The sequence below is a fragment of the Choloepus didactylus genome, chromosome 21, assembly GCF_015220235.1.
Source record: "Choloepus didactylus isolate mChoDid1 chromosome 21, mChoDid1.pri, whole genome shotgun sequence".
Lineage (NCBI taxonomy): Eukaryota > Metazoa > Chordata > Mammalia > Pilosa > Megalonychidae > Choloepus > Choloepus didactylus.
Genome location: NC_051327.1, coordinates 17,782,946 through 17,796,863, shown reverse-complemented (window position 1 = coordinate 17,796,863; position 13,918 = coordinate 17,782,946). Strand labels below are relative to the sequence as shown.

Here is a 13,918-nt window from a genome sequence, read left to right as displayed (position 1 = left end):
CGGGAGTTGTAGGCCGCGTCGCGGGGCACGAGGTCGCGGCGCGCTTCCTTCCGGTCGTCGCCGCGGGCGGGTTCGCGCGGCGCCACCTCCTGGGCTCGGGCACCCACGGGCGCCAGCACCTGGCTCCGGGGGGCGCGGGCTCCGCCGACCGCTGGTGCCGCCGCTCGGGCCCCCGCGGGCCGCGCCTCCTCGCCATGGGCCCCCTCTCGGCGCGGTTGCTGATGCAGCGGGGCCGGCCCAAATGCGACCGGCTTGGGAAGATCCGGAGCCTGGAGTAAGGGCCGCGCCGGGGCGAGGGGGTGTCCGGGGGGCCAGGGCCACGCACCCCGCCGCCGGGGCTGCTTGGGTCTCTGGGCCTGACTCTCCGGGCGGCGGGAAAGGCCGGGACCCTCTCCCACTCCCTATCCTTTCCCGTTATCGCCCTCTGGGTGCGGCAAAGTCTCTAATCACTCGGGCCAGGCACCTAACGCATGTCATTGTTATAAGAAGGGCAGGGTGGGTCCCGATGGCCCTCATCCCTGAAGAGCGCCCGTGCTGCTAGCGAGACACACTTGCAGGAAGAGTAGCTGAGTAACCTGTTGAAATCATTATGGAGAACCTGACCCCCCCCAGGGACCAGGAAAATCCTGTGTGCTGCGCTGTGGTTACAAGATTTCAATGTTAAACAAAGGAGAGGGGGGAGGCTGTGCATGGGCCAGAAATGTGAGACTGGAAAGCTTCCCGAGGCTGGGGACCTCTTTTGTCCCCTGATCCTTTCTTGCCCCCCATCCCAGTCTGTCAGGGCTGAAGCTGCTCTCCGAGCACCTGGACCCCAAACTCCTCTGCCGCCTGAAGCAACTGCAAGAGCTGGACCTCTCCAACAACCAGCTGGAGACTCTGCCTGCCAACCTGGGGCTGTCCCACCTGCGCGTCCTCCGCTGCGCCAACAACCAGCTCGGGGACGTCACTTTTTTGTGCCAGTTTCCAGAGCTCCAGGAGCTCAGCCTGGAGGGCAACCCCTTCCTGACAGTGAGTGCCCCGTACCAGCCGCACACCTGGGGGCTAGGATCAGCAGCCCTAGAGCATCAGACTGGGGACAACCCCTGAGCCCCTCTTGTCACATCCTCCAGGTCAGTGACAACCTGAAAGTCTCCTTCCTCCTGCCCAAGCTCCGCAAGGTCAACGGCAAAGATGCTTCCTCGACTTCCACTCAGGTGGAGAACCTGAACCGGGAGCTAACCAGCAGGGTAAGCATGGGTGGAAGGTGTCTCCATGCTTGCAAGGAGCAGGAGGAGGCCTTGAGGAGGGAGTGACGGAACTGGACATTTGGAGGACATTGAGGAAGGCGACAGGGTCTCTTTGCTGGTACATGAAACGGGCCGTCACAAACCTTAGCCTGATGTGGCTCTGAGCGTGGTGCTTCCTCCCTTCTGAAATAAGGTGTAGGGGCTGTTGTCCTTGGAGGCCCTGTCCTCCAGGTTTGCAGGTGGAGCACAGTGAGGGCTGTTGAGTGGTTTCAACTTTTCAAAGTATCTTACCAGGCTCTACCCTGGGCCAGCTCACCCCTTCTAGGGCTGTTTCTGATGTGTTCATTTTGCTTAGGTTTGTGCGGCCTGCAAATAGAAGGCCGTGGTTCAGGGGGGCTTCCAGGAGGAGGTGGGGGTGAGACACTTGTGGTCATCATGCATGTGGGGGCAGAAGTGCCACATGGGGTCCAGGAGAGCCGGGCTGGGCCTGGATCTGGTGGTCCCTCTCGCACCAGGTCACCGCTCACTGGGAGAAGTTCATGGCCACGCTGGGCCCCGAGGAGGAGGCTGAGAAGGCCAAGGCCCAGGCAGACTTCGTGAGGTCGGCTGTCCGGGACGTTCGCTACGGGCCCGAGTCCCTCAGCGAGTTCACACAGTGGCGGGTATGTCTTCACCTCGTTGTGCCGGGAGTTGGCTCTTCTGACTCCTCACTGGTTCCCGTGGTCTCCACTGCCCTGGTGAGGGGCTAAAGGGCTGTGGGGAGTGGGGCGGGTCAGGGAAGGCAGCCCTCTTGTCTGGAAAGGCCCATTCCCAACTCCCACTGACCAGGCCCAGAACTGTGCCCCCTTCCTGATCACCTGGCTCCACCCAGGTGCAGATGATCTCTGAGGAGCTGGTGGCCTCCAGTGGGACCCAGGTGGCTGAGCCAGACATGCCAGAGAGCCCCACAGAGGCCGCGGCTGCCCCCGAGCCCAGGGTGAGTGTGGGTCTACGTGGCTCCCCAGTGCTCTGAGTGCCTCCCAGCCTTGGTGCTGCCTGTTCAGGAAGGTGCAGGGGACCAGGGGGCCTGGAAGTGAACCTGGGAGCCAGCTGCCAATGCCCAAGCTAGTTCCCTCTGTGATCCCGCTCATGCTGACTGGGAGGGAAGCCCAGGTGATGGGCCCACAGTCACAAGGCCCTGCCCCCTTTGCAGGCCAGGCTGGTGGCCTTGAAACGGCTAGATGACGTCCCACTCAGCCTCTCTCCCAGCAAGCGCGTGTGCACCTCCCCATCGGCCTGGGTGGAGGGCAGCCCCGTGGGCTCTGAGGGCAGCCAGGTAAGCTAGGGAAGTGGCAGGGAGCGTGTAGCAGGTGAGCAGCGGCTGGGGCAGCCATGACCCCTCTGTCCCCCCAGCCTGCCCTGAAGCTGGAGCCCCTGCACTTCCTACAGTGCCACAGCAAGAACAACAGCCCGCAGGACCTGGAGACCCAGCTGTGGGCGTGTGCCTTCGAGCCGGCCTGGGAGGAGGGTACACTGTGGTGGGCAGGCAGGGCGAGGGGCAGGGCCGCGGGAGACAAAAGCAGAACAAAATTCCTGGAGCCTGGAGCCAGGGCTTGGGAATGCTCCCTGGAGGAGGCGGCCTTGATGGGGGCATGGGGGTTGGAATCGGGAGGCCCAGAGAGCCTGAAAAGTGTCCACGAGGCCAGGAGGAGGCGAACGTGAAAGGGCATTTCATGAGGCCAACCCTCCCAAGCAGGGCACTCGAGGGCCACGTCCCAGACTGTGGCCACGTGTGGTGGGGAGGCTGTTTGCGTGATCGACTGCCAGACGGGCATCGTACTCCACAAGTACAAAGTGCCCGGTGAGGTGAGTGCCGGGGCCCCGCTCCTGGGGGCAGAAGCGCTGGGACGGGGGCCCAGGCTCAGCCACACACTCACTGTGTGACTTTTTTCTTTGATGCTGGGCCTCCGTTTACCCAGGCGCAACCCTGCCCGCTTGTTCACCCATGTAGCTCTGGACCTCAGTGACTGCTTCCTCACACCCGTCCCTTCCCCTCCCCAGGAGTTCTTCTCCGTGGCCTGGACAGCCCTGACGGTGGTCACACAGGCGGGCCACAAGAAGCGCTGGAGCGTGCTGGCGGCTGCGGGCCTGCGGGGCCTGGTCCGGCTGCTGCACGTGCGTGCCGGCTTCTGCTGCGGGGTCATCCGGGCCCACAAGAAAGCCATCGCCACCCTCTGCTTCAGCCCCACCCACGAGACCCACCTCTTCAGTAAGGTCCTCTTCGCACAATGCAGTGTTTCCCAGCAGCCTCACCCCACAGCCCTGGTGTCCTCAGTGTGTCCCCTGACCCCCCCTCCAGGCTGGCAGTGCTGACTGGGCAGGCCTGGGAAGCAGCAAGGGCTTCATGGTCAATTGACTGGCCTTTAGATCCCGGCTTTATTCTTAACCTGCTCTGTAGCCCTGGAGTTTCGCAATGGCCTGGGCTGCCGTTTCCTCCTGTGATGTGGGCTGATACCTCTGGCCCTCCCGATGCGGTGACCCCAGGGGTCGATGTGTGCACAGAGGCCTGGCAAGACATGGCTGCCTGGTGCCAGCACTTTAGGTTAGAGAAGAAGATGGGGACTGTAGGCCCCTGGGTCTTCTCGTCTCCCAGCTGTGGCCTTCCTCCCTGACTTGGAGGGGCTCTGACCCTGGGACCACTGTCTCAGCCTGAGATGTGACCTGCAGGAGGCAGCAGGGCCACCCGTATCCTTCCCCTTCCCTTCTGCAGCAGCCTCCTACGACAAGCGGATCATCCTCTGGGACATTGGGGTACCCAACCACGACTATGAATTCCAGGCCAGGTAATGCTGTGGGGCAGGGCTGGGCGAGTGGGGCCTGTTCCTGGGTGGGAGATCAGATGGCTCACAGGCTCCCTCTCACCCTGCCTGCAGCCAGCTGCTCACACTCGACACCACGTCCATCCCGCTGCGTCTCTGCCCCGTGGCCTCCTGCCCAGACGCCTACCTGCTGGCTGGTTGTGAGGGTGGCTGCTGCTGCTGGGACGTGCGGCTGGACCAGCCCCAAAAGCGGAGGTGAGGCAGGGCGGGGGTGCCTTGAAAGCCAAGCCCCAGAGCCAGGGGCTGCTGGTCCAGATGGGTAAGGTCCACTAGGCACCCCTGCCCCTGCCCGCCACCAAGGCTGCTTGAGGGGCCTCTGCAGAGATGCTCTGTCCCCATCTCCTCCTGCTGGATTGGGAAGGGCCAGGTCATGTCACTTGGCCCTGCTACTCACTAGCAGTGTCACCTCCCTCTTAGCTTATGTTTCTTCACCTGAAAAGTGGGGTGGTCACTTCTGTCCTTGGGCCCGAGGGTAAGATGGTGTCTGGGCCTGGGGGAGGCTCTGGAAATGCCACGTGGATGTTTCATGGCTTATCCGTACCAGCTGGAAGACTCCTGAGGAGTGCTCACCACAGGGTCTCTGCCTTCCGGGGGCCACAGTCGGGAGACAAGCATTAAACAAAGAGGCCAATAAACCCCACAAAGCGTAATGTGAGCCATGAAGGAAAGAAAAGGTGTTGCGAGAGGGTAGCAAGGAGGTTTACCTCAGGTTGGGGGACCCAGAGAACTCTGGTGAGGTGACCAGGGGGCACATGGACAAGCTGTCCGGCTCAGGCTCCCTCCATGTACGGCATGCAAAGGAGCCAGCCACGCAGGGGAAGGGAGTGGCCCGCAGCGTGTGCAGAGGCTGTGGCGGGAGAGCTGGGCTGAGCAGTTCAGCTGCAGCTTGGCAAAGCCAGTGGAAGTGGCATAAAGTGAGGTGGCAAGGCTGCCTGGTGCCAGGGATGCTGGGCTTTGTTGGCCACAGTAAGAAGTTTGAATTTTATCCTAAGTAGCAATGAATAGCCCAGGAAGAATTTTAGGGGTGGGTGGCGGGCATGAGTAGCGGCTGTGGAGGGGATAGTAACCCAGTTGTTGTCATCCAGCCCAGTGCAGGTGGTGGCCATGGCGTTCTCCTCTCACAGAGCGGCCCCGTGCCCCACCTAGGAGTTACCCTGGGCCCGTCTACCCTGCCCCCTAGTCCCATGGCGTGTTCGGATGCGTCTCCTTCTTGTTTCCTCGCCGCGGCCTTGCCTCAGGCTGTCCTGCAGATGGCACTTGGCTCCCTCTCTGGCTTCAGGCTGGCTTCCCCAGGACTCTGTGTGGCTGCTGGGTGGCCTTTCCCAGCACAGATGGGAGCCACGTCACTCAGCACCCACGCCCCACTGTGCTCAGAGAAGCAAACGCCCACTGCTGGCATTCCCGGGCCTCCAGCCCTCAGGCCCCCAGTGCTTGCCATGGAATTGCCTGGCTCCCTGCTCGTCCTTCACAGCAGTCCCAGAGGCCTCTCTCCAGAACCTTTCCCAACCACACCCCCACCCCATCCAGGAAGAACCTGGTCCTCCAGCTGCCGGGCTCCCCCTGCCTTGTGGCTCCAGGTCGCGCAATGCCGGCTCCCCTTCCAGAGCAAAGGTGACCCCACCAGGGCCAAGCCCACATCTTTGTGGCGTCTTCAGACCTTGGCACAGTGCATGGCCCAAGGCAGGTGCCAGCGGAGATTTGAGCAAACGAACAGCTCTGTGCGTGTGAGAGAGAGAGGAATGGCCAGCCCAGCTATCTCCCACTGCCCCGCAGGGTGTGTGAGGTGGAGTTCGACTTCTCCGAGGACTCCGAGGCGTCAGGACGGAGAGTGGATGGGCTGGCGTTTGTGAATGAGGATGTCGTGGGTGAGTGAGCCAGCTCAGGGGACCGCCTGCCCTCCTGGGAACCCTATGGGGCTGGTGAGGCCCTCATGGGCTGGGATTTGTAACAGGTCCCCGGTGTGGACTAGGAGTGTCTGGCGAGGAGCCGGCCCAGGCACAGTTCCCTGTCCCCTCCTGCAGCCTCCAAGGGGAATGGCCTGGGCACCATCTGCCTGTGGAGCTGGAGCCAGACGTGGGCAGGCCGGGGCAGCCAGTCCACGGTGGCAGTGGTCGTCCTGGCCCGGCTGCAGTGGTCACCCACCGAGTTGGCCTATTTCTCGCTCAGCGCCTGTCCTGGTGAGCCCGCCCCACCCCAGCCCACTCTCCACCTCCTGGAGCCCCACCCCACCCCCACCCCTCCTTAGGCGCCCACCTCTATTCCACAGATGAGGGCACTGTGCTCTGCGGGGACGAGGAGGGCAACGTGTGGATCTACGAGGTCCGGCACATCCTGGAGCAGCCACGCCCGCTGCCCGCAGCCCCGCAGCCCCCCACACAGGTACAGTGCAGCCTGCGCCTCTCTACCCGTGCTGGGGGTGGGCGCAGCACAAGGGGCCTGGCTTACAGGGAGCCGGGAACCCAGCCCCTCTCTGCCTCTTCCCACCAGATCCTCAAGTGGCCCCAGCCCTGGGCTCTTGGCCAGGCAGTGACCAAGACGATGGTGAACACGGTGGTGGCCAACCCCAGCCTGACCTACCTCACCGCGCTGACGGACTCCAACATCGTAGCCGTCTGGAAGCGGCAGTAGCCTCACGCAGCGCGGCGCGGGGTGCCTGTCTCTCTCACACAGCACCAGGGACACAACTTAACTTACTCAGCTTTGGGGCTCATGCTCGGGGTCTTTTTATTAGTGAATATTTTTATTAAACTCTCTGCTATCAAAGAGAAGCCCATGGAGAGCTATTTACAGTTTTGGAGGCCCCATCTTGAGTTCCCACTTTAGGACAGGCAGGCCTGGCAGCTGTGGCTTGCCGAGTGGGGTACACAGAAGGCTGTGGGTTTTCAGTTCCCTCTGCTGCAAGGCCCCACCCCTACCCCCAGGTTCCCAGTTTTGGGTCCAGAAGGACTTTGTTCCTGCCAACCTCAGACAGAAATCAGGGTCTGTGAGGCCTTTGAAATCTGGCCTCGGTGTGGCTCTGAAACAGGTCAGTACCCCCATCAGGCCCGCGGCTGGGCCTGTGAAGCACACTTCGCTTGTGAAGTCACCTCTGCTGTTTAAGACGGTGAGACCCAGCCCACACCAGCACACAGGCCAGGTCTCTTCTGGCTGCACTTTATTAGACAGTCAAAATCTATGTACAGGGCACATCAGTGTCAGGCGTGAGGGGCTGAGGAGGCATCTTTTCAAGGAGGACCACAGCCGAGAGAAGCCGCCCTCCTCCACTGGGGACCAGGAGAGCCGAGTCTGCTGCTGTGTGGGAGCTGAGCTCGGGGCACAGGCAGGCACCTCCCAGCCACTACTCAATTCCTTCCTGCTTGTCCTTGATGGCCACCTGGGGGAGAGGGAGACGGCAGTGCATTTAGAAGGGCTGGGGCAAGGGCCTCGGAAATGAAACCCCAGCATCCCGACCAGGGTGCAGCAGGAAACAGCTTCCTCGGCCAGTACAGCTGTTAAGACTAGCCCGCAGGAGAGCACTGTAACAGGATCAGCACACTGGGGTCCCAAACAGCTCCAGGGAGCAGGGCAGCCAGCAACCAAAGGGGCCCTCTGAGCTGGCCCAGGCCGCCCCCGCTGCTTCTCTGCCATCCACGTCCCGCTGCCTGGGTTAGGATCAGGTGGAAGAGAGGCACTTCCTGGTGAGCTTATGACTTGTGAGGCCCCCTTACATGAACAGGTGTGACCACTACCCCTCTGCCTCAACTCTGGGAGTCTACCCTAGTATGAGCTGCCCCCTAGACAGAGAGGTGCTCTGGCAGCAGCCAGGCCTTCCAGACCACAGAGATGAGCTGGAGGAAGCTCTTGCAGGGCAGTGGGGTCACTGCCTCCAGAGGTGCCACAGAAGCCAAGGGAGGCCCTGGAGCACCAGGTAAGGCTCCCACCATGGGTGCAGGCCACAGGCCTCGCCTCCACACCCCTCAGTCCCAGCTTCCTGGGGACTGCCATGGAGCCCCTGCTCTGTCACTGCCATTACCCCTCCCCAAAAAGTCACTCAAGAGGAAACAACCCAGGGACTGTCCCGGGTATAAGCTGCAGTGTGGAGGGCATGGGCACACTGCAACTGTGGGTGTCCAGCACCCAGGCCCCCCACCCCCTGGCTGCACTGCGGGAGCCCCCTCCTCACCCGGAACCGCTCCTCCAGCAGGGACAGCTCGCTGATGAGGTCAGTGATGGCGTTGGTGAAGGCCTCCTGGGGGCTATAGTCAGGTGTGGTCTGCACTCGGATGATGATCTTGTGCTCCAAGGGGTGAGGGACCTTGTAGCCAGCAAACAGCACCTGGGGGTCCTTCAGCAGCTGTCTGAGGTACAGGGATGGATGCTGCGAGGGAGGCTGGGCCCAGTGCCCAGGCCCGGCCTCAAGGCAGCCATGCGGTCCCCAGCCAAGGAGCCCTCCAGTTAGGCTGAGACCTGCAAGCGAATGCCCCTAGCTGCAGACCCCAGGAGGCCTCCACTCTTGATGTTTAATTTTCCCAAAAATCTTCAAGACAGAGAGACTGTGAGGAGCCTCCCCTCACCCTGCCACAACCTCCAACCTCCATCCACAAGGATCAAGGACCCTAGCTGCAAAAACAGGGCTGTAGCAACTTCCTCCCTCAGGGAAGTCAGAGACCCTGCAGTGCTCCAAAGAGGCCTCCCAAGACAGTAAACCAGGACACAAAATCCCCATTCCCAACCCAAAAGAACATCCAGCACAGCAGATACAGGCAGCAACGAGAGTGAGAAGGAAACCCTCTGGGCAGCACTGGCAGCAGCTGCTTTCCACGCACGCTGAGTCTCATCCTGGGCAGCTGTGAGGAAGATGAGGCCTGTGTGATGTGCCGTGCAACTGGGGCATTCTCTAGGGCAGTTCAGCATCACCAAGTGTGAGCGCCAAGAGGGAGGGCTGCTGGATCTCCCCCTCCCGTGCACAGACTGGAACACTGAGTTCATCCAGCAGGGGTGCAGCCCTGGCTCGGCTCAGGACACAGGTCATCCGGACAAAAGAAGGGCACCCCCACCTCCTGCTGGCACCAGGAGACTGGGCGAGCTCCTGCCAACAGCCTCAAATACTACAAACCCAGGAAAGGCCATGGGATCAGAGGGAAGAGTCAAATCTCAGCAGTACAATGACAATCACATCCCTGACCACCTGGCCACGACCTCACTGGTGTAAACAGACACCCACCAACCAGTATCAACCACCCAAGAGGGGCACCAGACATCTCCCATTCTTTCCCTCCTTCTACTGAACTTAAGATCCCTTCCACATATATCTCAGAATGCCAGGTGTAACAGGTCATAGGTCATTGTCACAAATGGGGGTGGGGGGAGCTAACCTTGACTGCTTCTCAATGCTCATCAGCACAAACAGAGGCACCTCCTACCTTTTGAGGGTAGAATTATGGGGCTTGCTACATATTCACCACCTTTAATCAGCTAAATTAACCATGTGGCTTATGGAAACAGATATGTGTCAGCATCATTCTGCAGAAAAGGTGCTGGAATTGTGACATGCCAGAGTAAGCACCCTGAGGGACTTAAGAAAATCATAAGAAATTTGCCCAAAGAGCCCCACTGAACGCAGCCCCTGAGCGCCTCTGCCCTGGAACTTACGATTTAATAATGTTTCCTAGTGTGTGGTCTTCTTTGTTGATGGTGAACAAACAGGCATTGGGGACCTTGGTGTCCTTGTTAATGGTGATCCTAGGAAGAGGCAGAAGCAACAGATGAGGGGGCCAGGACTCTCCCTCCTCCCCACCCCGAGTCTAAACCCTGCCCATCAAGGCAGGCTCAAGTCCCTCCACTTCCTGGAAGCCTTCCTGGGTCTGTTCATTCCATAAAGTCCTCTCTGACCCTGAGCAGCACTATGTCTGTATCTTGACCCCAGCTTCGCCCTGACTGTGTGGGATCCCTGCTCACCTGGATTGCTCCTTTTCTCTACAGCACGGTTTCTCAACCTTGGCCCCACTGACAGGTTGGACCCAATCTTTCTTTGTTGCAGAGGGTTGTCTTGTGCACTGTAGGACGTTTTGCAGCATCCCAGTCCTCCACCCACTAGATGCCAGTAGCAACCCCTCTTGTGACAACCAAAAAAGTTTTCAAACATTATATAATGTCCCCTGGGGCAAAAAATGGCTCCCTGTTGAGAACCTCTGCTCTAAAGCCAGACCGAAGTGGCTGGCGGGAGCCAGAACATAAAGAATCCTGCATACTAGGTTTTTTAGGGCATGAAGGGCCAATATTTAATGTCTTCCATGTGCTGAGCCCTGACCAACCAATTTACACAAATCACCTCATTTCACCTTCCCTAAAGGAAAGGCCAATGATTAATTACAGTAACAAGCCCATTTTACAGATGTGGAAACTGGGCCTCAGACAGACTGTCACTTGTCCAAAGATACAGAGTCAGGCAGTGGAGGATGCAGGAAGCAAGCCCAGGCTGTCTAAACCACTCAACCTGCAAGCAACAAGGAGCCACTGAAGGGGTTCACACAGGCGAGCGTCAGATCAGATATGAATCTGAAACCCCTCACTCTGGCAGCAGCAAGAAGGACGGCGACGGAGAGCTGGGAGACGAGGCAGGAGGCCGCCAGATCCCCGAGGAAAAGGACTCCGGAGCCAGACATTCTGGGTTCGTATACTGACCCCGCCACTTGCTATGTTCCCGGGGCCAGTAACTCAACTGCTCTGTGCCTCTGAACTCCTCTGCAAAACAGGTACTCACCGCTGCCTTGCGAAGCTGCTTTAAGTGTTGCAAACACAGGCGCGAAGCGCTCGGCTTGACAGACCCTCAAGAAAAAACGTCGCGCAGGAGAACCCCCAGTTCTGTAGGGGTCCGCGAACCTCGGCCCGATCCCCCCACCCCGCACCTGGCCGGCGCCACTTACTTCTTCTCGCCCTCGAAGAGCAGGAACGACTCGAAAGCAGGAGGCGCGTTCATCCTAACGCCGCAGCCCCTCCCAGACTCGTAGCTGCCGCCACCACCGCCTCCACAGTCCTACGACGCGACCCGGTCCGGACCAGCGTCTACTTCCGGGTTACGCTGGCAGCGCCAGCCTCGCGTAAGGCTTCCGACGGGCTCCACCGCCCCCTGTCGGCCTGGAGGACCGTGCGTAGGCGCGAGGGGAGGCCCGCGGGAGGAGGAAAAGCGGCCGGCAGCTCTGCGCGTGCGTGTATCTGGAAGGCCCGCGGGGTCCGTTCTCCTGCGGGTGCGTTGGGTCGCATGCTCGGAGGCTGAGGGCTGCTCTGACCCTACAGAAACAGCCCGGTCCGGACTGAGCTGGGATCTCGGAACTGGGCTTTCCCCCGCTACCCATGTCCCTTGATCCCTCTTTGGAAGTGTTCCCTTAGAGTACGCAGCAGGAGGCCTCTCGATGGAGAACGGAGCCACGGGACAGTGGCCCCTGGAGTGGCGGGCAGGTGTGCTGGCAGCAGTGGGGGCGCGGAAGGAGCCTCCGGGGCCCGCGTCCCGTGAGCCTGGCGGCTGGATGCGGGTAAACCCGCTGCCGAGACTGCCGTGTAGACTGCTTGCAAGCCCCTGGCCGAGCTGTCACAGGCTGCCAAGAGCTTGAGCTTACGGCCTAGTGAGCTTCGTGTTAGCAGAGACAGGTGGGGGAGGAAGGCTGGGGAGGGGGCAGGAGACTAAGGTGTAGCTCTCTCTGCTTGGCACAACTTGGAAGAGGCCGCTAGAGCACGAGGTGTTAAGAAAGATTATCCAATCTTGGAAGTAAGGTGAAGGGGGTGGTGTATGGCATGTTCTGTCCATGTCATACTGGAGCACTGGAGCACAGGCCTGTCCAAGGATTGCTGAATTATCAGAGATTGGCAAACTACAGGGCCTTGGGACCAAGTCCAGCCTGCTGCCCGATTTTGTAAATAAAGTTTTATTGGAATACACCCATGCCCATTTGTTTACCTGTTGTCCATGACTGCTTTAGCCCTACAAGGCAGAGTTGAATGGTTGTGGCAGAGACCTACCTGGCCCTTTATAGAAAGTTTGACTACCCCTGATCTTGGAGAAGTTACCTGTACTTGACTGTTACTTACTATTTGATTAGAGCCCAGACACCATGAAGTTACTAGTTAACATGTGGGTTTCTATCCCATAGAGAAGAAAACCGTGTTAATCAAAAGGTGACACGCATCCTAGGGGTCACACTGGTAGGCTGCTTGGCAGAGGACACTCCCACTTCGAGGCTGCTGCTGTGTAAGCAAGTCAAATGGCCTCAAAAGCCATGGGGTAGAGGGTAGATGGCAGCTCCTTGTTCCTTCCTTTCCCCTTTCCTTTCTCTGCCATCCCTCGGGAAGCCCTGCTCCACAGCCTGGCTGGTCAGAGGGGTCTGCGGTCCTGCCTGTGACCTGGGCCCTTGGGGGGTCCCCTAGGCCTAGGATTCATGGACCAAACTCCACGATTGACTGGATGAGAGTTTTGACAACATGCTGGAAGACCCTGCTGGAGTTGACTGTGAACCAGAGATGAGGATGAGGGCGGTGACCCCCGAGGGGGGTTGCATCGGCCAGCAAAGACTGAGCCCTGTCTGGTCTGGGCTACCCAAGATCAGAGAACAGAGGTGCCCAGGAGGTTTGTTAAAATGCAGACTGTGGGCCTCACTTGCAGAAGATTTGCAGCCAGTAGGTCTGTGGTAGGACCTGGGCATGTCCACTTTTTAAACTTTTTATTATGGAAAATTTCAAAGATACACAAATGTACACTGTACAGTACAGTGAACCCCCGTGTACTCACCACCCCACTTCAATAACTATCAATTCATGGACAGTCTTGTCTCTTCTCCGCCCCCACCCCCAGCATCTAAATTATATTGAAGCAAATCCCAAATAAATCATTTATCCTTAAGCATTTCAGTGTGTATTCTAAAAGGACTCTTAACAAACCACACCATCCTATCATCTTTAAAAATTAGCAACCAGTTCTCAATATCGTATCAGTGTTCAAATTTCTAATTAGTTGTATCACTTTTTAAATCCATTTTTTAACATTTTGGTTTTATTGCAATTCATCATATCTCAAGTCTCTTTGACTCTATAGGGTCCCCCTTCAGCTCCCTTTTTCCTCCTTTCAATTGGAACTGATTTTAAACAACCCATTTTAACTCTGAGCTGGATGCCTAGTTCAAAACTCCATGTGTCCTAGTTACGTGACCTTGGGCAAACAGCCACTCTTGCCCTAGGTTCCTGATAGCCAAAGAATGGAGAGTAATTTCGTGGGAAGGAGTAAATGAGTGGAGGTGAACATTAGCGTGCTGCCCCAGTGCTCAGTGTCCCTTAGCTGTCATTGTTAGATGTGGGCCAGGGGCAGTGTCTCTCCTGTGTTAGCCCCTCCCCACTCTCGCAGAGGCTGGTGGGGGCTGTCTTTACCATGTGGGGGTAGCAGGGGGGAGAGGGGGTACGCTGCACCCCAGACCTCAATCCAGCATGCCCTCACGAGGCCCAAGGCCCTGCCCACCCAGTACCTGGGCCGTCCTCTGCAGCGGCACCTGGCCCCTCCAAGATGGTCAGCCACAGGCATTGGTACCACTGGGGCAGGGCAAGGAGGTGACAGGAGGCTTGAGCCCTGGCATCTGCTGCTCCAGACGCCCCAGGACCAATTCAGCTGTAGCCACTCATCACTGCCCCATGAGGGAGGCGGGGCCCCTCTCGGACAGGGTGCAGGGCTCGATGGGCAGCCCCAGGGGAGGGTGGAGAAGGTGAGGCCTCAGCATCGAGGGAGGCAGACAGGCTCCCAGGAAGGCGGAGACCAAAGTCACCGTTTGTTGAGGTAGAACCAGCCTGGGGGACCCTCTGTCAGTCAAACCCCGT

At 59.2% G+C, this 13,918-nt stretch overlaps 2 protein-coding genes across 5 annotated transcripts; one reads left to right on the top strand and one right to left on the bottom strand.

Moving 5' to 3' along the window:
- Positions 1-30: 30 nt before the first annotated feature.
- LRWD1 (leucine rich repeats and WD repeat domain containing 1) lies at positions 31-6,847 on the top strand. Of its 4 annotated transcripts, none has more exons than XR_005213504.1 (15): positions 31-274; positions 774-1,008; positions 1,110-1,226; positions 1,742-1,888; positions 2,098-2,202; positions 2,419-2,541; positions 2,619-2,733; positions 2,962-3,071; positions 3,267-3,474; positions 3,976-4,048; positions 4,139-4,279; positions 5,858-5,949; positions 6,054-6,261; positions 6,351-6,463; positions 6,572-6,601. XR_005213504.1 is itself a non-coding variant. In XM_037813731.1 (15 exons), exons 1-15 carry the CDS (start codon positions 195-197, stop codon positions 6,710-6,712), a joined length of 1,953 nt encoding a protein of 650 aa, XP_037669659.1. In that variant the 5' UTR covers positions 38-194; the 3' UTR covers positions 6,713-6,847. The 4 variants fall into 4 exon arrangements, 2 of the variants coding, with proteins under 2 accessions (XP_037669659.1, XP_037669658.1); XR_005213503.1 differs by having other exon boundaries at positions 6,036-6,261; XM_037813731.1 differs by having other exon boundaries at positions 38-274; positions 3,979-4,048; positions 6,106-6,261; positions 6,572-6,847.
- Positions 6,848-7,221: 374 nt separating this feature from the next.
- On the bottom strand, positions 7,222-11,125 carry POLR2J (RNA polymerase II subunit J). Its single transcript, XM_037813736.1, has 4 exons — positions 10,990-11,125; positions 9,716-9,805; positions 8,247-8,421; positions 7,222-7,457 (listed from the first exon to the last, which is right to left on the bottom strand). The coding sequence occupies exons 1-4, from the start codon at positions 11,040-11,042 to the stop codon at positions 7,422-7,424; spliced, it is 354 nt and encodes a 117-aa protein (XP_037669664.1). The 5' UTR covers positions 11,043-11,125; the 3' UTR covers positions 7,222-7,421.
- Positions 11,126-13,918: the final 2,793 nt, after the last annotated feature.